Raw genomic sequence first — 25,672 nt, 5'->3', positions numbered from 1 at the left:
TTCCTAAACTGTTGGAACCAAACCTCCCCAAATCAATCCCAACTGTCCTTTTGTGGTCATAAACCTTGTGTCAAAATTTCATAGATTTCTATTCACTTAAACTAAAGTTAGAGTGCGAAAACTAAAAGTATTCGGACGACGACGACGACGACGCAGACGACGACGCCAACGTGGTAGCAATATACGACCAAAAAATTAAAATTTTTGCGGTCGTATAAAAACAATGCAATAATATCTGAATTTATACTATTCTTTTTATGTGTTGTTGAAAGCTGAAATACTCTCAAACTGATCTTTCATTTACTGGAAAATTAAAATGATAAACTTGTTGTTAGCTATTTGATTAATAAAAAATGTTACAAAAATTAGATGCTTTTTGATTATATGTGGTATTGGGTTGCTATCACTTAGTTCTATTGAAACTGCTTTCAGACTAAAACATGTTGTAAATCTTTCTTGCTACGGCACTTTATACATTTATATTTGCGTACTATGTCCTATTTATTTAATACATTCATCAGGGATGTTACTTTACTTTCTACACATTTGAAATACAGAGGGGGGGAATAAATAATAGATGTAAACTTGCTACTGACATTTCTAGAAACATTAACCTACTGTAACTGAAAACTGCCTTAATTTTTATTTCCCCTGTCTATAACCTACTGACTAGTTGTTATGCATCAATGTGCATATATTTAAATATCTTACAATTCGCAAGTAAGTACATGTAATTTTCATAAAACTGAATAGATTATCAACATTGTCAGCTTGTGACTATAGAACTGTTACAATGTAAATTTACAATGCAAAAACAACAACATGTATGGCATTTAAGATATGATTTAATGAAAAAATCTGGTGATATTTGTGATTCTTTTAACGATCTTGATTTACAGGACAAATTCAATTTTTTAATGTCAAATGATGCTATTCAACCATTTTTAGCTAAAACTTTGTATCAAATGTTTTATCGAAGAAGTTATTGTGTACAGTAATATTATAGTACATTAGTTTTAATTGTTTTATAATATGTGTTATATTTTTAAAGTGTCTAATAAGTCAGTAATTTGGCTGGGTACCAATATTTTAATTGTAATATTTAATTTTTAATGGCATATTATGTAATTATGTACTCATTGTGTTTATATTGGTATGTGACACTATAATACATTATTCTGATTCTGTTAAAAATCTATTCTGTATTTTCAACTCTATATATGTATATTGGAAGAGGTTTATTTTTTGCAGAGATAGAATTTTGAAAAACCTAATTCTAATATCTTAATAATATTTTGCTGATTTTGCTCTACCTATCAGATCAAATTTTTCTATCGCAAATTTATCTTCATTGCAAATCATTGTAACTTAATCACATTCAAAAATTTCTCCCTATAAAATATCAACAGTTAACATATTTTGTAAATAAATGTGTTAAACCTTTTTTTACCAAAAACACCATTTTATATTTTAAAACACTATGACTATTTCAACCTTAAGCAGTCTAGGGCAGCTGACATGGGTAAATAATAAAATCAACTTATTTGATTGTGAAAGGAGTATGTTCGATAAGGTACTAATATGGCCCCCTTTTTTTAGCGTAAATTTCAAATTCGGATTTATTGACCAATATCACGATAAATTATAGCTAATACATTGACTAGATAGGATATAAGCAATTTTGTTGAAAATTTTACATTTCTGCGTTTCATTATGACGTCACAAGTTGTACTCATATTGATTTTTCACGAAAAAATCAATGAAAATGGGTAAATTTCCAAAGATTATTTGACAGGAAACATAGAGCGCATACGTCGACAACAAAGTCTTTTAAAATAATGTTTGTGAAGACATTTCACATGTCTTATTTGAATATTAAGCTTGTGGACCCCTGCGCTCTATGTTTCCTGGTCCTTTATTTGATTAAAATCCAGATGATTTTGTCAAATTTCACCAAAATCCCTTATCTTGACCTTTTTGGGATGTAAAAATCAACGTGTTAGAATTAAATTTTGACAAAAACAGCTCTTTTTAACTTTCTCACATGTCTTTAAGGCAACTTAAAACAATTATTGTCTTGTAACCATGAACTTTATAATTGGGGCCAAATATGGCACTTACCGAACTTACTCCTTTTGTGGTAAGTTTGATGATAGTAATGGAGTATAGTCTTATCAATGAAATAATTAATATTCCAGCTAATGAGATACAAAATACATATTATGATAAATGAAAAAAAATTGAATGTAATCAATGTTGTTTTTTTTATAATCAATGAAATAGAAACAAAATTATAATAAATAAAAAAAAAAGTAATAATACATGAATTAGAAATAAATATTCTTATCAATTACAAAATAAATCTATCACAACATTATACATCCATCTATAATACTGAACTCATACAAAAAATGAAGAGGGAAGCACTGGTCTAAATCAAGAAAACAGGAATGTAAAATGTTGGTTAGAAATATGGTCATCCAAATTGTGTACAATAAATTCCAAAGCTTTCCATAAATGTGGGATTGAACAAGAAATTCATATTCTTTCATTATAGTTAACATTCACTCTTGAATTTAGAGAACACTTTTTTATTAATTGAAACTTTTATCAAAATAGAAGGATAATTTTAACCTTTATATATTCTATATTTATTTTGTGTATTTAGACCATAGTTTATTTCCTGTATAACAGTCTGACATATAAGTTCTATTTCACTGTTGAAAATTATTAAAAAGAACAAGAGAAAAAAATAATGCTGTCATTATTTGGATTATTACTGCTAAACAGATTTGACCTTGTTGGCATATAATATTGTGGTTCTATAACATTTTAGTTTGTGGTTTACACATATTTTTCCCCAACAGAAAATATATATTTTTGTTTGATACATGAACAAAACTTCATTTTTGTGAGGAACCATAAAATCTGCATAATCTGGTTTCCAAGAAACAATAATACTGTGACATCATTTTTTATCTTTTCCCTCCAACACATTTGTTTTATTCCTTCCTTTACTCATTGGGAAAAAACAAAGAAAAAAACCCATAGAAAAATAAATGCTGATTTTTTTTGGCTGCATTTTAATTACAGAAGCCACCCAGTTTCTCAGAAGGAATATTTCTCCTACTCAGTATCATCTACAGCCAGTATATACTGAGTAGGAGAAATTATTCATTGTGTTTCGTGAAATCAGTAAAGAGATCAACATGCAAGAAATTTTTAATTGTTCGTTCATCATGAAATGCCAGTTTTATTTTTGAGTTCTTCCCTGCAGAGAGCTCCCCTTTATGCCTCTCTTAAAATTTTAGATTATCTTTTTTTCAGTTGTTAAAAATCTAATGCCTTATCCATCGCATTATTTAGATAATAGGGGATTTTATACTGAAAGATTAATATGCCAGATAACCATGATAACTCTACCATTACAATTCTATATTATATTTTTTTCAGTTGTCATAAGATCTAATGCCAACATTTTTGAACACAAATACAACTGACCCACAACATCAAACAAAAATGTCAATATGGACCTAATCTGGCTGTTGTCAGATATCTTTGACATTTCTAAAACATCCTACTACTACTAGTTCCCTGTTGGGATTTCCAAGATCCATATATATATCTACATACTCCTGGTTCCTTCATGAGATATCACAGATCTTTATCAATATCAACATCAATTTGTGACAGGTAGCCTGTAGGAACCTCTGCCCATTTTTGTCTATTTCCTGTGGCAAATATTCCATAAAATACAGCACCAAGTAAATATATTGCAGCAGCAATGTAAAAAACTATCTGCCATTGTCCAACATCTGACTGTAAAATAGATAAATATTATCATAAAATATTTACACTTTACAAGGGTTCAAAAATTAGGTTGGCAAAGGTGCATCATTGTACAATGTGTTGCAAATTTCATTCAAAATGTTTTATGTGCTGAACAACAATCAAATTTTTTAGGGTCCAAAAAAGAGGATGGCATAGATACATTCTTGCATATCATGTTCAAAATTTTGTATGTCCTGAAAGTCTATCAAATTTTTTAGGGTCCAAAAAAGAGGGTGGCAAAGATACATTTGTGCATATTGTATTGAAAAAGTGTTATGTGCTAAAACAAAACTTTATTTGCAGCAGCATGTGAAAATTGGTAGACATTTCATACCAGAATTTATTTTTCATTTTCACAATTATATTCATGTTCTTCAATACACACACAAGTGCAAATTTTTCAAGTCCAGTATATTTTTGAATACACACAATATATCCTTGACTCATGGTTTTTTTCATTATATTTAGATTGCATTAAGCCGTCACAATTTCCATTGAGATAGCATGCATAGAACGAAATTCATATGATGTATGAAAACATAACATCTGACCATAACATTGGTCATACATGTATACATGCATAGCAATATAATATTTCCCATAGAAAGTAACCAAAAGTTAGCGTGCAATAAATTCCAATATTGCACTAGAGCAAAATCTTCAAAATTCATGACGTCATCAACAACAAAATCTTAGTTTAAACCAATTTGTACTTTTAAATATCATATTGCTATACAATAAAAGGGTTATTATATGAATATTGCGGAATAAAGTCCCTCGTAGAACATATATTGCACTCACAAGCTCGTACAATATAAAATTCTACTCGGGACAATATTATACAATTACTGTCTTTTGATGAGGTAAATATGCAGTTTTATTGACTTTTGAAAAATTGATATTCACTGAGGCCGACGGCCGAAGTGAATATCAGTTTTTCAAAAGTCAATTAAACCCCATATTTACCAAAACAAAAGACAGTAATTGTTTTATTCCATATTTTGAGAAAAGAAAATGTATTTAATGATAAAACATATACAAAAACTAATTTTACACGAAACATTTTACCATAACATTGCATGTAAAAACATGTGACGTTTAGCGCGGTGAATAACACTTTCTCAGGTGAATATACTTTTTTATTCAAAATGCAATTCATATAGAGAAACCTACTAAAATAATACCAATATAGAATAATCCCCAATATTCATGCAATAACACTATATTATCTCTATATTTCCAAGCTAGCTACTTATTAAAAGCAATGCACATAAAAATTGTATGACTGAAATATACCAGTCTTTAGCTGTACTTTGACTATATGGAAACAGAAGCAAGTTAATTTATATGTTTTTGAGTTTAGTGTGATGTCCATTTTCACTTAACTAGTAACAAAATTTTATTTAGGGTCCAGCTGAGGACCACCTCCAGATGTGTGGATTTTCTCGCTGTTTTGAATACCCATTGGTGGCCAGCGGCTGTTATCTGCTCTTGGGTCAGGTGGTTTTCTCTTTGACATATTCCCCATTTCAACTTTTACAATATCCATGTAACACAAAAATCTCCCAAATCCTATACAATGTACATACCTTTTGTGTTACTATAGCACCAGTTAGTAAAGGACTAATTATCCCTGGAATTGTCGCAAATGTATTAGATATTCCCATGGTGACACTTGCATACTGAAAAAAAAAATGCATTACTGTCAATACAATATATTTGTCTTTTTCATAAAAATTTAACCCTGCCATTTTCTTCATAACAAGAGTGCACACGCTGAAATGTCTCGCCTTCTATACTAATCATTGATATTATGTTGATAGTCCTAAGTATAAAGCTAAGCTTTATTACAACTGTCACATAAACTTAACATTAACCAAGATAACTAAACAAAGACCAATGAACCTTGAAAAAGAGGTCCAGGTCAGATGAACCATGCCAGGCAGACAGGTACAGCTAACAATGCTTCTATACAACATATATAGTTGACACATTACTTATAGTTTAAGAAAAATAGACCAAAACACAAAAACTTAACACTGTGCAATGAACCGTGAAAATGAGGTCAAGGTTAAATAAAACCTGCTCGACTGACATAAAGATCATAAAATATTTCCATACACCAAATATAGTTGACCTATGGCATATAGCATTAGATAAAAAGACCTAAACTCAAAAACTTAACTTTGACCACTGAACCATGAAAATGAGGTCAAGGTCACATGACATCTGCCCGCTAGACATGTACACTTAACAATCATTCCATACAACAAATATAGTAGACCTATTGCATATGGTATGAGAAAAACAGACCAAAACACAAAAATTTAACTATAACCACTGAACCATGAAAATGAGGTCAAGGTCAGATGACACCTGCCAGTTGGACATGTACACCTTACAGTCCTTCCATACACCGATTATACTAGCCCTATTGCTTATAGTATCTGAGATATGGACTTGACCACCAAAACTTAACCTTATTCACTGATCCATGAAATGAGGTCGAGGTCAAGTGAAAACTGTCTGACAGACACGAGGACCTTGCAAGGTACGCACATATCAAATATAGTTATCCTATTACTTATAATAAGAGAGAATTCAACATTACAAAAAATTTGAACTTTTTTTTCAAGTGATCACTGAACCATGAAAATGAGGTCAAGGACATTGGACATGTGACTGACGGAAACTTCGTAACATGAAGCATCTATATAAAAAGTATGAAGCATCCAGGTCTTCCACCTTCTAAAATATAAAGCTTTTAAGAAGTGAGCTAAAGCCGCCGCCGTAGCCGCCGCCGTAGCCGCCGCCGTAGCTGCCGCCGTAGCTGCCGCCGTAGCTGCCGCCGCCGGATCACTATCCCTATGTCGAGCTTTCTGCAACAAAAGTTGCAGGCTCGACAAAAATCAATGAAAAAAAAAATTGTTAGCAGGTTCAAATTCACTATCATTTTGTATGTTTTCAATACCTGTCTCCAAGAGAATCTTAAAAATATTCCCACACAATTTGAGGTCCTTACATTTTGCTTTCAAGTCAGTTCTATTCCTTAGCCTTAAGAAAACTAGAGGCGCCAAGGGCCTGAAAGGTTCTGTTAGATATATCTTTTTAAATATAAATCAAAACGTAATTTTCAATAGCTATTTGATTTAAACTTTGGCCTCTGCTTGCAGCATTTTGAATTTTTAAAAGAAGTAACCTTTGTTTCGGACCTCCACAGAAACATTCAAAGTTTTCTTTCAATTGGTTAGTGAAAAGAATATCTTTCAAAATATGTTCAAAAGACCCTATTTTCAATCCCTAGGCCATACTGGACTGTTCATCAGGACCTAGGTTATGCACTTGGAAAGTAACTTTTAATTCTAATTGATCACTCCTCCCCTAAATAAAAAAATATTATTTCATTCTTTAATAACACTCTCATTTTTCTAAAAAAAAAAAAAAAAACACATTTCACTTTCTTACTGTAAATTCAGAAATTATTAAGTGCATTTATTATTGTGATTTTATCATTTTAGACTACTATGAGATTTTAATTTTTGCGACATGAAAAAAAAATCCTGTTAAATTCAAATAAATATTTCAAAATGCGAGTTTAAATAATTGCCATATAACCCTGTCGCATTTTTCGCAATAATAAAATCATCGCAATAATTTCTGAATTTACAGTATATTTTTTTTGATGAATTTTCCTTTTGTTATTGTAATCATTGACTGTATTTTGCTACATATTTATTCATTTTTCATTTGCTATTCAGCATGTATTCATAGCTTGTAATTTTATTTTTGAATTTAGGGAGACAGATTTATATAAGAGCACTGCTCTTGTTTCCTAATCCTAATTATTGAATCATTTGTATTTTTCGTATTTGTGTCTTTAAATTTACCCTTGTAACTTATGATTTCTTCAATAAAATATGTTTACAGTTTTTGGTTTTTTTAATTTTCATTTCATTAATCTATTTTTCAAAATAAAAGCATAAGTAATTTCCAGTAGAGTAACTAGAGTTTCAAGATAATTTTGAGCTCAGGTGGTGGCCATTTTGAATTTTCAATCAGTGTGAAAGTAACAACACTTGTGTTGGAACTTTCAATGTTCAGTAGTTGTTGTTTGTTGATGTGGTTCATAAGTGTTTCTTGTTCCTTGTTTTTATATAGATTAGAGCACTGGTTTTCCTGTTTGAATGGTTTTATATTAGTCATTTCTGGGGCCCTTTATAGCTTGCTGTTCGGTCTGAGCCAAGGCTCTGTGTTGAAGACCACATTTTGACCTAGTATAATGGTTTACTATTATAAATTGTGACTTGGATGGAGAGTTGCCTCATCGGAACTCATACCACATCTTCTTATACCTATAAATGACAAGTTTGGCTTAAATTTATGTATTAACCTATAAAATAACTACCTGTGGTGCTATATCCAAGTGATTAACACTGAATCCTCCCCAGGCAAACCCACCCAGTCCTACTGCTAACGTCAGGCAAACACAGGCAGCAACTGGGGTCATAGTGTAGCCTGCTGCAACCATGAATATTAACTGACAAAAAAAGGCTGAAAAATAATGAATAGATAAAACTGTTAATTCTGAACCTTGTATAAATAATAACCCATCTATTCTTAACTCTTGAATTGGTATATTCCTTTTTTTTTTTTAATGAATTGGCAAAACAAATTCTGTTGGTTTTTTTCTCCATTTTTGTGAGTACCACTTTCCATGAATTGATTGACAATTGTTATTTCCTATGAGAAGTACACCACTAATTAATGGCCCCATTGCTTTCTATGTTAAATTCCTCAATTTCGAGTGGTCACAGCTCTTTTATCTTAAGTTCAAATAAAGTGACAATCATTGCATGTCAAAGCAACACCTTCTGGTGTCCTGTGCTGAAAAAATCAACATACCTTACATGGCATATAAGAAAGAACTGGTTTCCGGAACTTCGGATGTACCAAAACAGGTACTTCCGATCTGACAAAAAGGCAAAATGTACCCTCCTTTTTAAATTTCATGCCATTTTTTTATTATTCAAATTTATCAGTCAAAAATTGTTCTGCAATGATCACCAGTCATGCAGCTTTTGTTTGATATCAAAATTAATAAAATATTCTAAATATTTTGAAAGTTATGTCCATGCGTAGTAACTATTTTGCGTTAAATATGTACTACTTTCTGGTATGTGCTTTCTGGCCGGGCCTGAATTAGTGGTGTTACACCTATATACTATCAATTCAGAAATATATGTAGATTGTATTCATTAATCTCATTATTCTGGTAATCAAAGTTCGTAACATAGAAACAAACACTTATCAATACAGTTGGTTAATTTCAACAGAATTGAAAAGAGAACTTCTCTTACCCCCACAAGTAAATAGTTTACGTATAGCTGTTGTCGACACTACAGCTCTTCCTCTCAAATAGTCAGCAAGGAAACCAGATGACATCACTACTAATCCCATCACCAGATATGGAAATGCTGCCACAAACCCTGCCTAAAACATAAATTATAAAGTAGGTAGCTGTGACCTGATTTCACTGGGAAACAACACAAATATAAGCTAGAGCATATAGAATACTGAGAATCCTGTAAATTCAGATTGAAAAGAAACTGTCTATTAGGCAATTTCATTGGCTAGGAAAAGCCAACAAAATTCTATGAATTGAGAAATTATTTTTAAACATGACAATACCACAACCAATTCACATCCTGGTGATTTCCATGGATAGCATTTTACGTGTACCTGTCATTTGATGGATTTTTTTTTACTTTTTTATTATTAATTTGAAATATCTGAATATACAAAATTTCACATACATGTGTAAGTTAACAAATTTCAAGGAAAACATTATTGCCATTATCCATAAAAGGTACAACTGGCTCAACAAATAAATGTAAGTTGTAATCAAGCAGATGAAAAAAGGTATCAGTTTTATGCAGAAAGACGTTTTATATAATTACCTTATCTATTCTGAAGTTCAAACCATGCCTCATAAATGATGGAAGTTCGGTCAACCAAGTGTAGAACCCCCAGTTTTCTGCAAAATGAGCTGCTACAATAGCCCATACAGCTGGTGATTTGAAAATATCTGTCCATGGTGGCAGGATATCCTTGGTCTGTTCCTCTGTGTACCCGATGTTAGCCTGTATATACTCCACTTCTACAGAGGTGATAGTGGGATGACTGGACGGAGACTCAGCTATAAAATATCCCCAGCAGACACACCACAACAATGCAATACCACCTGCAACAAACATTTAAAACAATTAAATTTCTAAATATCAAATGTTTTTAATGTGCTATGTGTCACCTCAGACCTGCCATTTGTTGGTATTGTTCCGATTTTCATGCCTCAACCCGAATCCTGATATCGGGATCATAAAACAAGTTAAAATCCTCATTTTCACAAAAACCTCGAACAGGTATGTGTCCATAGTAAACAAACCCTTGAAAATCTGGTCTAGCACTAAATCCACTAGGGAGATTTACAGAAGTTGGCAGATCTGGTTATCTTAATTTTGCCTAATCTCAGCAAATTCAACCTTTATATTAAGGGAAAGGAAACATTAGCTCAATATACATAATACTGGAATACAAATCCATGCTTTATTATTTTAATAAAAAGTTAACTTTGTTTCTAAAGCGAAAGAAGAACTTCATATCAGAACTGCAAATATCATCCTATTCCTTCTAATTTGAACACAAGAAAAATCCACAGTGTAGCATAAACCTGTAATACATGTAATATAATACTTACCAAGCAGATAAAATATTGTCAGCCATCCAAGTCTCCAGCTTTGCCAATAATATAATACTTACCAAACAGATAAAATATTGTCAGCCATCCAAGACTCCAGCTTTGCCAATAATATAATACTTACCAAACAAATAAAATATTGACAGCCATCCAAGACTCCAGCTTTGCCAATAATATACATGTAATACTTACCAAACAATAAAATATCGACGGCCATCCAAGACTCTAGCTTTGCCAATAATATAACACTTACCAAACAAATAAAATATTGACAGCCATCCAAGACTCCAGCTTTGCCAATAATATACATTTAATACTTACCAAACAAACAAATATTAACAGCCATCCAAGACCCCAGCTTTGCCAATAATATACATGTAATACTTACCAAACAAACAAATATTGACGGCCATCCAAGACTCTAGCTTTGCCAATAATATACATGTAATACTTACCAAACAAAAAAATATTAACAGCCATCCAAGACCCCAGCTTTGCCAATAATATACATGTAATACTTACCAAACAAACAAATATTGACGGCCATCCAAGACTCTAGCTTTGCCAATAATATACATGTAATACTTACCAAACAAACAAATATTAACGGCCATCCAAGACCCCAGCTTTGCCAATAATATACATGTAATACTTACCAAACAAAAAAATATTAACGGCCATCCAAGACCCCAGCTTTGCCAATAATATACCGCTACATGTAATTCTTACCAAACAAACAAATATTAACGGCCATCCAAGACCCCAGCTTTGCAAATAATATACATGTAATACTTACCAAACAAACAAATATTAACGGCCATCTAAGTAAGTAAGTAAGTAAGTAATTTTTATTGGTTTAAAATCCAAAATTACAGGATTGATACCAAGACAATACAAATTTGTTATACACAAACATACAAACATATATATATCATACCAATTTCATAAACATTATATGATGAGGTGGTACCACAAAGTTATTTAGTGCTTAATAAAGCATTTCTAGAAATGTACATGTCGCTTATAAATTTAACAATAATTCTAATTATATCAGTCTCAACACACGTATATAAAAATTTAAATCTTGCTTCATTAGTCATATTTAAAAAAGAGGGAACTATTTCACTAATTTTGGAAAACAGTTGGTCTCTAATTAGGTCTTTCCACTTTTCTGTGGAAAGACCTATTGTTTTTCTTCTGATTATTTTTTTTTTTTTTTTCTTCCGCCTAATTTTGTTCTTGCGATAAACATTTGTTTCGCAATATGTCGCTTAGATATTTGATATATGATATCGAACAGTTTATGCGCTTTTGAAATTTACCCTGCGTATACGAATACTTTTCTTTGTAGGAGTTATCTCCCCAAACACTGTTTTCCTTGTTAGCGCATCTCCTTCGCAACCGTAAAAGATTATGACAAATTTATTTTACAAAATTGCTCGTTATATCCTTCGCATGATTTGTCCTATTTTGACCGAAGCGATATGACCGCTCCATATGAGAGTTATTTCCCCTTATGCATCTGATATAAGTGATATGAATTTCTATCTTATAAATCATAAGTGATAGAGACCTAGGATCTTTTGATTTGAGGTCCTTGGTCCCAAAAAATGAAAATTAGGTCAAGGTCAAAGGTCAAGGTCATATTCTAATATTTGAATTTGTCTTATTTTCACTTATATCCAAAGACTGTATAAGATATCAACAAATTATTTTTACTAAATTGTTAGTTGCGACATGTCGTAAGATGTAAATTTTGATTGCAAGCGTACGTTGAATGTAAAAGGGAGTTTTCTCCCCTCTTGTATTTAAAAATACGCGTTTAATGATATAACTCATTAACTATATATAATAAAGACCTATGGTCTTTTGATTTGAGGTCCTTGGTTTATGACCTTGAAATTGATCTCAAGGTCATAGCTTAATTTGACGTTCTAGATTTTGACCTTTGCTTTTATTCTATATGTATACATGATAAAGATATACAACTTTTAGAAAAAGGTATCAAACCATTTAACCTTGTAAAAAACAACCGGAAGTGACCTTTTGTAAACCGGAAATAGCTATTTTTTTGTACTTTATTAATATAAAAGTATATAGAACCAGATATTTTTGGAATCAGTGTCAAGTAAATATTCAAATATTATCGGAAGTAACATTTTTCAAACCGAAAGTAACAAATTATCTCCCTTATTTAAAAAAAATGTATGGAAACAATATATTTTTGGAATCAGCTTACTTGGAGCTATCATTTGACGATTGAAATGACATTTTAAACTTAGTTTCACAACTTTTCATATCAAAATACATTGTTTTGATGGAAAGACCTTCAATTGTTCTCTGAACAATTGGTTTTTAATTATATTTAGTTTTGTACATTTTAAAGTGAAATGAAATTCATCTTCAGTTCTAAGAGGCACAAAGGACAGATTCTTTCTTTTACAGGGGTTTTAGTGTGATGCCCTTGTTCAATTCTAAGAACACTATTACTAATACGAATTTTAGCAAAATGCCCTATTACTTTTCTGTCTATATTTAACAATAAATAGTTTTCCAATTTATAATTTTCTTTAAGCTGTCTATATGTTCTCAGCTTATTACCATGTACTGATTTATTATCACAAAATATATTTTCTTTCCAATAATTAAGATATCGATCATTAAGTTTGGTATGAATTGCATATAATAAACGCCTTTTTGAAATAGTATCATGATTTTTCCAAACATGTGAAAAATTTAATGTAGCAAGTAACTGTTCAATCTTTTTAGCAAATCCATTGGTTAATTGCAGGTTGGAACAATATACATCTTTTAGTAAACAATTGTTATCAGATTTGATCACATGCAACCAGAAGCCAATTGACAGTTTTAAAGCTTCTATAAAAACTGGATACATACCAAGTTCAGCTAGTACTGCTAAATTGACAGCTGATTTATTTACTCCAATTAAAGTTTTTGCAAATTTAATTTGGACTTTGATGGTAGCCAATGACCAATATTTTGACTCTAGATTTGTAATATCTTTTATCATATACAGAGACCAAACTTCACTACAGTAGAGAAGTATAGGTTTAACACAAGCATCAAAAAGCTTTAAGTGAGGTAATACATTGATATCTTCAGAAAATAACAGTTTTCTAATACAAAATATAGCTTTTGATGTTTTTTTACAAAGAAGTCTCACTGCTTCTGTAAAACCACCAGATGGTTTAAACAGTATACCCAAATATTTATATTCTGTACAGTGTTCCAAAATATTATCACTAAAAACAAACTTGTCTTTTGTAAGTTTTTTACCTGATTTGTTAAAAATCATAACTTTGGTTTTGTCAAGATTTACTGTTAAATCCCAACTAGTGCAATATAAACTAAACTTGTCAAGGTATTTTTGTAAGCCATTAGCCGATTCAGAAATAAGGACTAAATCATCAGCGTATAACAGACATGATATATCATTATCATTTAACTTGGGTGGTTCGCATGTTGAGTCAAAAATAGATGGTAAATCATTAATATATAAAGAAAATAATGTAGGGCTTAAAATACACCCTTGTTTTAACCCAACTGAGGAATTAAAATAATCAGTGATACCTTCCGAGATCTTTACCGAGTACAAAACCTCTTTATACATATCTTTCATTATACTAAAAAAGGGACCATCTATGTTGTAATAAGACCATTTGTAAAAGAGGGCATCTCTGTTAATAGTATCAAATGCCTTCCTGAAATCAATGAAACAGGCATATATCTTTTTTGATGATTTAAATGCTTTATCAATTATAGTTTTTAGAGTTAAAATATGATCACTTGTTCGACTTCCCTTTCTGAATCCAATTTGCTCACGACAAATAAGTTCATTTCCTTCAAGATACTTTTCTAATCTATTATGTAAAACTTTTAGAAAAAATTTTCCTAAACAACTTGAAAGGGCTATACCTCGGTAATTAGATGGATCATTAAAACACCCACCCTTGAAAATGGGCTTAATAAAATTTTTTCTCCATAAAGTTGGGTAGATACCAGACTTAAGTATAAGATTAAACAATTTTACATAAACATCAATATTCATATAACAAGATATTTGTAACATTTCATTTGTAATACAATCTGAACCACTTGCTTTATTATTCTTTAAAGATTTTGCTGCAATAACCACCTCCTCAGTTGTAATAGAACTGTTTAACATCTTAGTACACGTGTTACAATCTTTAAAAGTAGTATACTCTTTCTTATCATTACAAACATTTTTATCATAATTAGTATTCATTAATTTATTAAAATATTTAAACCATTCTTTAGGTTGTATGTTAGAACTAGGATCCTTGAAGTTCTCCTTTTTTAGTTTCTTAATTGTTTTCCAAAAATCATTTGGACAGCTGTTATTTGAATCTATCATCTGTTTTATCATTTTATGTCTAAATTGTCTATATTTTTTCCTTATAAGTTTATTCAGTTCCTTTTTATTATATAATACTTTGTGTCTAAGACTGTCATTCCAGGGCTCAGTACATAATTTTCTAGTCAGACTCTTTAGGGACCTATATTTAGATTCACATTCATTATCATAATATGGCTTTTTTATTTTTCTTCGTTTACTTCTCTTGGTTTTACCAGGGGTCTTATTAGTATTACTTAAAAAAGCAGCATTGTATAATATTGATGATATACTAGAGACTGTATCATTAACACGTTGAGTTACATTGGAATTACAAGTATTATTCGCCTCTATTTTTTGGGTTAAATTATCTACATCAGAATTAATAGTTCCAAAGTTCACTTTCAACATATTGGACTTAAAAATTTCTTCTCGTTTAGTAGTCCATTTAACTCTTCTAAGAGTTGGCTTAACATAATTATCACATGACTTATTTACTAATTGAGAATGTATAGTTATTGAAATTGGACAGTGATCAGATATTGTTGGTTCAAATTGTCGTACACTAAAATTGACAATATTTGGTAAAAATTCAGATGAACATAAACAATAGTCATCTAAGACCCTAGCTTTGCCAATAATATACAAGTAATACTTACCAAACAAACAAATATTAACGGCCATCCAAGACCCCAGCTTTGCCAATAATATACATGAAATACTTACCAAACAAACAAATATTGACGGCCATCCAAGACTCCAGCTTTGACAATAATATACATGTAATACTTACCAAACAAACAAATATTAACGGCCATCCAAGACCCCAGCTTTGCCAATAATATACATGTAATAGTTACCAAACAGATAAAATTATGACGGCCATGCAAGACTCCAGCTTTGCCAATAATATACATGTAATACTTACCAAACAGATAAAATATTGTCAGCCATCCAAGTCTCCAGCTTTGCCAATAATATAATACTTACCAAACAGATAAAATATTGTCAGCCATCCAAGACTCCAGCTTTGCCAATGATATAATACTTACCAAACAGATAAAATATTGACGGCCATCCAAGACTCCAGCTTTAATTGCCAATAATATAATACTTACCAAACAGATAAAATATTGTCAGCCATCAAAGTCTCCAGCTTTGCCAATAATATAATACTTACCAAACAGATAAAATATTGACAGCCATCCAAGACTCCAGCTTTGCCAATCATATAATACTTACCAAACAGATAAAATATTGACGGCCATCCAAGACCTGACTCCAGCATATATCCAGACAATAACATGGAGATCACTGTACCTATGTATGAACCTGGAAAAAAAGAAAAATAATTTGTACAAGGAGATGTATCTTGAATAACCAGTAATATCATTTTTATGAAACAAGAAGCCTGTGAGGTAGGATTGTATTGGCCTTCCATGAAATTTTAAGTTAAAAGAGACAGGAACAATCAAGACTCAGATGTGGATCCAGGATTTTGTTAATTTTTTTCACGCACATATATCGATTAAAACAGAACATGCCTGTTTGTTTTGTTCACACATCGTTGTCAATCTAATGGAATTTCAAGTGACTGTCATACAAATGAGAGGTTTAGCTTGCTTTAAAACCAGGTTTAATCCACCAGGTTTTGCATAAGAAAATGCCTGTACCAAGTCAGAAATATGACAGTTGTAATCCATTAGTTTGATTTTTTGATTTTGCCATTTGCTTAGGGAATTTCTGTATTACAGATTTTTCCTCAGAGTTAAGTATTTTTGTTACAGTGACTTGACTGTTAGTGTTGCTATTCACCAATTGCAACTCATTCAAAATTTTGACCCAATTGCAATTTGTTTTATTAAATCAAATTGTTCAACTGGTCAAAAATTTGAACAAACTGTTCAGCCAAAATGTGAAAGTGCAAAGTGATAAAATAAATCATATTTACAATCCTATAAGTCTGTAACTCCACTGTATTGATGTATTTCCTAAATCAGTCTATCAATCTGTATAGTTATATTATTGCCATTACCATACTAAAGGTGAACTGTTTTATTTTGAATTGCTATAAAAATGTCAAAACTAAGCTTTTATAGAGTTTTTCTTTCGAAAAGTATTCTATATTTATAAGAATCACACACTATGTGAATAAAAACATTTCATATTCAGTAAAATATTTGAAATTGCAATATGTTTGTAGGAAGGGGAGATAATCGCTTTTTGGTTTCAAAAAGTCTTTATTCAAAAGAATAGTATTTTAGGTTATCTCCCCAAGGAAGCATATTGTTATTTCATACATATTTTACTGAATATGAAATGTTTTTATTCACATAATGTGTGATACTTATAAATATAGAATACTTTTCGAAAGAAAAACTCTATAAAAGCTTAGTTTTGACATTTTTATAGCAATTCAAAATAAAACAGTTCACCTTTAGTATGGTAATGGCTGTAATATAACTATACAGATTGATAGACTGATTTAGGAATTACATCAATACAGTGGAGTTACAGACTTATAGGATTGTAAGTATGATTTATTTTATCACTTTGCACTTTCACATTTTGGCTGAACAGTTGTTCAAATTTTTGACCAGTTGAACAATTTGATTTAATAAAACAAATTGCAATTGGGTCAAAATTTTGAATGAGTTGCAATTGGGGAATAGCAACATTTACAGTCAAGTCACTGTAATTCATTTTTTTTGCACAGCTACCATAGGCAAACTTATTGTTTATCTTAACGAAAAAAACCAAAAAAAAATCAATCTCAAATTCTATGAGATTACTACAATTACTTCTAAACAAGAGATGTAAGTCAATAAAGTCAAAATATGTCAGATCTGCATATTTTTGGAAATTAAATATTCAATTCAATTTTGTCTACCTTACAAAATCTAGTAAAGCACTATAATTAAAACGTCTATTGCTATAAAAGAACGCCACAAAGTTGAAAAGGCTGTAAGTTAATGCAGACCTAACTATTAAAATATTTGACAAACATTGCACCATTCTACAAATGAAGAATCATTGTTAATTGACATTAAAGGATCTTACCAGAAAAAGCTATAGTTGCAAGCTTTGTTCTTTCTAATGGTGGAGCCCATTTGGCCCAAACAGCAAGGATAGATGGATATGTAACGCCCTGCAAAGACATTTTTGTTGTAATTCTATGCAAATAATCCATATCTTATTCATTTTATATATTTAAAATAATAAAGGAAATTTGTAGGGGTTTTGGAATCTGAGATTGTAATGGTTCAAATTTTTATAATGTATAAATACATATTCAATTTCATATACATATTTGAGCCATGTAAGAGGGTCATAATGGAGGTACTTTCATGATGAATAACAGTAAAATTTCTTGTCAAATGACTTTATTGTTAATTTTTGGTGCAAGACAATTAAATGTACACTTTCTTTTAAATGATAAAAAAATCGACCTTTCATGTTAAATTTTCCAAAAATAAAAGTAACGATAATTATAAGAGACCTTTGACAAAAAAGTAAGGATGTTTTGACAAATTGATATAAAATTTTAACCAATTTGAGGCTAACAGAAGCCAAAAACTACCTTTTGATGTCTGTCAGTAAAGGGCATTCCTACCCTCATGTAAGATTACAATCCAATTATAAACTACTTACCTCACATAAACCTTCTAATACTCGAATGGCAACAACAAGACCTACTCCTCCTTTAGCAAACAGTGGTGTCAAAACAGTTAAAAGTGCTGTCATAAAGATTCCTCCGCCAAATAAGTATTTTCCACCAATACGATTTGCTAAGTAACCTTTTTAAAATAAAATTTTTAAAAAATCTCATAATTTTTGTCATTTTCTTTCATCTCTTTAATCATGTATTATAAAATTTCTTCAAATCATATCAATGAAAGATAAATACTCCAGGTCCTAAATAAATAGACCAATTTCGAAGTTATGTCATTCACCGGAAGTTCCTAAGTTATGGGCGCCTTGGTGAAATTATTTACCAGATAGAAGGGATCTCCTGTATCCCTGCACTATTAAAGTTAATCAAGCGTCTTCTTAGTCGTCATTATGCAGGATAAAGTAGAAATACATGTACAGGAATGTGTCAACTCTCTGTTCGACTTTACCAGATTTGTCATTATAAAACACCCACCAATTTCTTTGGTTGATGTAATAATTTTTCAGAAGAGAAGGTTACGTATGAAGTGTTGTCAGATCCTTGTAAGTAAAGTTTACCACTAGTACACATATTGTCTCCATTCACATCAGCACTATAAAATATTATGAAGAAATTTGAAATTGTTTCTACTATTGGCGGCAAAAATTAGGAAAATACTCTGTAATTGCAATATTGCTCCCATAATGTGTCATTTCAGAATCTGAGGCGTTCTAATATAATTTCAAAATCATACAATAAACTGTATGGGTTTTTCTCAATGTTGAAGGACATACAATTAGTTAGATCTACTTTTGTTGAACTTATACAGATAGTTGTCTCATTGGAAACCATATCACATATCCTTATTTTTATAAGTCCTTATGAATATAAAAAGACAACTTTGTGATAAAAAATCGTTTCAAATTACATTGCTAATTTCCAATGGAATTTATTAATAACAAAGTTTTTGGCAAATTTCCAATATACATAATTTAAGAGCAGTTTAGGTGAGCTATTAAAATGAGTTTCAATTACCAACCTTACACTGCTTTTAAATTATGTTTTGTACTGAAGTTATTGTCCATTAACCTGGAAACCCTTTTCCCCTCTTTTTTTGCACCTTATTCTTTAATGGTTTGAGCCATTACTCCCAAAGACAATTCTTACCATCCCTTTGTGGTATTCCAATATTCAAAATCTAAATACATGGTTAGATTCATCATATCAAAGAACCCCAAGAATTCAATTTTTGATGAAATCAAATAAAGTTCAATTTTGGACCCTTTAGACATCAATGTGGACCAACTTGATAACCGGTCCTTAATATATTAAAAATCTGAATACATGGTTAGATTCAGCATATTGAAGAACCCCATGTATTGAATTTTTGTTGAAATCAAACAAAGTTTAATTTTGGACCCCGATTTGGACCAACTTGAAAACTGAGCACATAATAAAAAAACTAAGTACATGTTTAGATTCAGCATATCAAAGAACCCCAAGAATTCATTTTTTGTTAAAATCAAACTAAGTCTAATTTTGGACCCTTTGGACCTTAATGTAGACCAATTTGAAAATGGGACCAAAAATTAAATATCTAAGTACACGGTTAGATTCGGTATATCAAAGAACCCCAATAGTTCAATTTTTGATGAAATCAAACAAAGTTTAATTTTGGACCCTTTTGGCTCCTAATTCATTGGGACCAAAACTACCAAAATCAATCCAAACCTTCCTTTTATGGTCAGAAACCTTGTGTTTAAATTTCATAGTTTTCTATTTACTTTTACTAAAGTTAGAGTGCGAAAACCAAATGTCTTCGGACGACGACGACTACAGACGACGACGCCAACGTGATACCAATACACGACCAAAAAATTTTCAATTTTTGCGGTCGTATAAAAATCTGTCAGATTGAAAAAAGGAACAGAACACTTAAGGGAGTTAACTCTTTAAAAATTAACTGAACGCTTTAAATTAAGATGTTACTTACCTCCTGGAAGCTGTGTAAATATATAACCATAGAAGAAAGATGATAAAACCAGGCCTTCCTGTTTAGTACTCCAATCAAATGTTGGAAAATCACCCTGTGTGAAGCAAAGTGTTTAAGTTAGGAATGTACACAATAAAAACAATAAAATGCATGGATGCCCCAATCGCACTATCATTTTCTATGTTCAGTGGACCGTGAAATTGGGACCAAAACACTAATTTGGCATTAAAAGATCATATCATAAGAAACATGTGTACTAAGTTTCAAGTTGATAGGACTTCAACTTCATTATAAACTACCTTGACCAAAAACTTTAACCTGGAGTAGGACAGACAAATGGACGAACGGATGGACAGACGAACAGAGGAACAAATAAACATAATGCCCATAAATGGGTCATAAAAAGAAACACTAGCAATATACATACATGTACTGCATCAAATTTTTTCACTATACTGATAATTCAAATTGTAAGTTGGATACATATTTTCTATGATTCCTTTGGTATAGCTGAACCAAAAACACATTTATATAGCATGTATAGGCTTGTATGTAAAATTTCTAAAAAAAAAAACAATATTTCCTCAATCGATGAAATTGAAACTCATGAAATAAATGAATCCAATTCACAGTATACATTCTAAATCATATGTTATATGGTGATGCATACAGATGTAGTGTTATAACCATTTAGCCAATTATGGAAGACCACATGACGAATTTACCTGATATTCTGCTGTCACATTCTCCCCCTTCTTGGCAACCATGGCAACAATTGCAACACTCAGATTAGCTCTTAGGGAATATATGTTGCCTAGAATGAAACATAAATGTAAAATTATTGTTCTGCATTTTCTTTCCTTATAGTTTTGATTACTTTTATCACCGGTATATATGTATTACATGATCTATGAAAATAAGATGTTCAGATATAAATTAATATACTGATAAAAGCATATTTTTTCAAGACACATTGTTTTTATAGACATGAATGAATATTAAGAAATATCTGTTGCTGAAAGCTAAATGAAGTAGCTATAGTAATTAATAAATAATAAATAAAACAGAAACCATTTGCTTAAACTTTTCAAAATTACATACATGTTTGTACCATCACTATGTATAATATTAAAACAATGTACGGTCACTATTTAAAATTAAAAGGGGCATAACTCTAAAAAGGTTAAAGTTCAAATTTCGAACTTATTCTGTCTGTAATAGTAATAATCATTGTGTATAATTTATATAACATTTGGTTAAGGCAAACAAAAGTTAGAGAACAGAAACCAACTTTGGAACCTACGGACATAAGCTCAAACGGACAAGGGTAAATCTTAATGCCCCCTCCACCATGTCCACTGCAGCAGGGGCATAAAAACATATCTTTAACTACAACATTTAACTCACAAAAGCCCAGGAATGCCATTATTGCCACAATATATCTCTTTGGAAACCTTGACAAAGCCCATTGCCTTGGACAGACATCATGACTTTCTTCTGCAGGAGGTAGAATTGATCTTTTCTCTGATGAACTGTCACTTCTCAGGTTTCCATCATGACTTTCCATACTTCTGTAAAACGACAATACATGTTATTGCTTAATATCTTGATTGGGTATGAGACCTAATGTGTTATTACATATATAGTTATATTTCTATATTTAAATATAAACTTTTTGCTACCTCTCTGTACCTATGTATCTGCAATGTGGGTCTCATTGGGGTCTAAGCGTGACGCGGGATTGCCAATTTTTTGTAAGCGTGACACGTGAAAGTCAAATTGTTGTGTCGTGAAAACGGGAAATGAGGTCTAGCAGGACTCGGGAAATGACAAAAAAATGAGAATTGCTTACGTACATAGTGTAAGCGGGATACGGGAATCTGACAAAACAGTAAGCGGGATCCGGGATCGGAACCCCCAAAGAGACCCCCTGCAATGATTATGAGAATAAAGATATTGGTATAGGCTAGTTTCCCATTGTCATTAAAAATGAATTTACCTCCTAAAGTTAATCTCTAACTACAGGATCAATTATAGTTATTGGCAAATAGACTAGCAAACCATCAGACTATATTAACCTGCGTGTGCCTGTCTCAAGTCAGGAGCCTGAAACTCAATGGTTGAATTTGTTGCTGTGTAGCACATTTGTTTTTCATTCATTATTCCCTACATACATGACATAAATTAGACCTGAGTGAATTATTTTATCATGTTTATTCTGACTGTGTGGTATGGGCTTTGCTAATTTTTGAAGGTTGTACAGAGTCATTTAGTTGTTAATTTCTGTGTCAATTGGACTCATGTTTAGAGTAGAATCATTGGTAATCATACCATATCTTCTTACTTTTTTATATCAATGTTAATTCCAGCCTTCAGACACTTTTTCATTACTTAGAATACAAATTTAAAAAATTTTGTTTTGAGAAAAACACCCATGATTGGACAGGATAACAATGGACTCAAGCTAATAAAGCTGCCAATATATACGACACTTTAATAAAGAATTATCATCAAAAACATTTGAGGTTTGGGTTAATTTTATATATAACTAATTTTGTTATTACGCCCTCTCCTTTAAAAATCCTGAATCTTCCCCAAGCTTCAACACAAACTTAATTTTCTATTTATCATTTACCCATACAAAGGGTATGATGCCTGAAGTATAGTCATTCACAAAAATTGTAATCATTAGTCATCTAAGACTGTATTTAGTCTGTAAGCATGATCATGATGATTAAGCAACTGCTGAACATATCAGAAATTACATTTTAAAGACTGATTGATTAATTGTTTGTTACTTTACATACAGTGGCAAATATTTCATGCATATTCAGGATGATTTAAATGTATACCCCATCATGCCCATGCCAGTCAGAAATGTCAAATATAAGGAAATGCAGCTTTTAAAATACAAGCTCCAATAGAAAATACATGAAGATTATGTACCCAGTATATAATCTCCTCCAGATTGTTACGCTTATTCTATAATATGTGCAGCTCAATACAATTAGACAGATATCCTATTGAAATTTTATTTCTACTATATCATGTACATGTATCTTCTGAAAATCAGATTTCTCTAACTCTCTGCAATGCAGAATTTATTCTTCTGATCTGCATTCGATGGAAATTCAAATTTTTCAGTCAAACAAAAAACGTATGTTAGACTTATCTAGATAGCCAGATTTACCATTTGACAGCTTGACATGTCTATAAATTATGTTAATGACTAACAACAACAGCATATGTCCACTATTTAACAACTTTCTTGTGAAGATTTTTTTCATTTGAAGTTAAGAAGTGGAATTTGAAAATGTTAATCAGGTCCCTGTGTCATGATTTGTTTGTGAATAACAAAAAACATATGTAACATGAGTTATGAAAGAATATGCAGTAAACTGAAACTGAAAGCACCTGTTACTTACTATGTTATCGGAATAACCTCTAACTTGAGGCCTAATATTAAGTACAAATCCGAAAGTTTGAATGCCGAAAAACTATAAAAATACTACCCAATCGGAACCAATGACAGTAAATATGTTTTAACCAATCGTATTTGAGGTAACAATTGACTTATGGAAATTACTTCAAAGATGGCGAAGATCAATTAACTTTTAAAATCGGAATAAATTTCATAAAATTTCCAGTAGAAAGATAATAATTTATATTTTTAATACGTGATGACATCCATTCATTGTATAGTCCATCCTTTACCTGGAACAGATGACCAGTTGAACGATAGGTAATTGATTTATTCGTACTTGGGCTGTGGTACTTCGAGATAAAAGAAACGATCAAATATTTAATAAACGTGCTCTTTATCGCGTTACGGTATTCTGACGTCACTGTAAATTACGCATCGAAATCAATTGTAACTGTTAGATTAATGCCTTATGTGCCCTGAAATTATTTAACACAAGCCAAATGTTTTGTTTCAATAAATGTATTAATCGTTTATGATGTGACAAATGTGACCTACATGTATATGCTCTTTTTGTAGACATGAAGAATTTTAATATATTTTTCAAATAAATGGTTAAAAATTTATACAAAAAGCAACAAAAAAAAAATGGAATCAATATTTGAACCTGACATAAGCTGTTTTTCATCACCATGATCACAAGACTTCTGGAATTCTTTCATCATTGTTCTTTGTCTTTTTTAGTTTTTATGTCAGAGCTCCAATTTTTTTATTTATTTTTTTTTCTTGCAAATTATCCCAATTATCATGATTATTTCATACTTCATACTGCTGAATTGATTTCAAACTAAATATGGTTTAATTTGTGTAAAAAAATTTGGCAATTTACCATTTATGCTTATTCAATCAAGTTCAAGTAACATAAAATCCAAAGTGTTGAAGGTGGTCACTACAAAGTAGAAGAAGTAACAGTGGTCTCGCTAGCCCAAAATAGAAGGGCGCCGCGCCCTGGGTGCCTTCATCCGCGCCCTTCTGCCCTGACGTCTTTTTCCAAAATTCTCTTGTGCCGTTTTGGTAAATTTGCCTTTTGTTTCATCGATTTCTGATCTCCAAGTTCATTACATATATGACACCTGTGTGATTGCCCCCAGGGTAATCATGTCATTACAATCAATTACAATGATAGAGACTTCAAAGGTGTTAATAACTAGGTAATTTAATTAGGACAATGTATCTTTTGTCATACATTTGATGAATAGGTCAGCGAGTGTGTTTTGCTTGGGTCGTGTTTTGCTTGGGTCGGCATTTTCGACCTCCATGTCACAATGGAAGAGTGTATAAATAAAGACTTTCATGACTTTAGAATTGAATTTAAGTCATTAAAATTAAACTATGCCTTCACAGAAATGCTTTCCATCTCAACTTGTTAGCGACAAGCACAGTTTTTTAATTTACGCAAACGTTTTGGAAATTGATTTTGGAGTTACTTCCCCTGTTTTAGCTTATTACAAATTTGTGCTCTTAAAATATTATCTAGTATCAAAAAAAGGAATAAATAACCAATTGAATATAAAATAACATAATAATGTTACCTAAGGATATTATCTGTCTTTGAACATATTAAACAAAAATATATTGCAATTTCT

The 25,672-nt window shown here is 31.2% G+C and overlaps 2 protein-coding genes across 2 annotated transcripts in view; one reads left to right on the top strand and one right to left on the bottom strand.

Annotated features, from left to right (window-relative positions):
- Window positions 1-437: 437 nt before the first annotated feature.
- Window positions 438-23,988, bottom strand: LOC143055656 (sialin-like). The gene is made up of 12 exons (XM_076228822.1): window positions 23,796-23,988; window positions 22,013-22,176; window positions 21,331-21,419; window positions 20,606-20,699; window positions 18,612-18,757; window positions 18,021-18,108; window positions 16,203-16,292; window positions 9,789-10,072; window positions 9,189-9,321; window positions 8,237-8,382; window positions 5,421-5,513; window positions 438-3,819 (listed from the first exon to the last, which is right to left on the bottom strand). Exons 2-12 carry the CDS (start codon window positions 22,170-22,172, stop codon window positions 3,655-3,657), a joined length of 1,488 nt encoding a protein of 495 aa, XP_076084937.1. The 5' UTR covers window positions 22,173-22,176; window positions 23,796-23,988; the 3' UTR covers window positions 438-3,654.
- Window positions 23,989-24,188: 200 nt separating this feature from the next.
- The window catches only part of LOC143053525 (E3 ubiquitin-protein ligase UBR5-like), a 79,462-nt gene continuing 77,978 nt past the window's right edge, over window positions 24,189-25,672 (top strand). The window contains exon 1 of the mRNA XM_076226317.1: window positions 24,189-24,347. Coding sequence (XP_076082432.1) covers window positions 24,286-24,347 — 62 coding nt within the window. The 5' untranslated portion in view covers window positions 24,189-24,285. The remainder of the gene's footprint in view (window positions 24,348-25,672) is intronic.

This window comes from Mytilus galloprovincialis, chromosome 12 (genome assembly GCF_965363235.1).
Source record: "Mytilus galloprovincialis chromosome 12, xbMytGall1.hap1.1, whole genome shotgun sequence".
NCBI classification, from domain to species: domain Eukaryota; kingdom Metazoa; phylum Mollusca; class Bivalvia; order Mytilida; family Mytilidae; genus Mytilus; species Mytilus galloprovincialis.
This window is presented reverse-complemented; position numbering and strand designations above follow the sequence as displayed.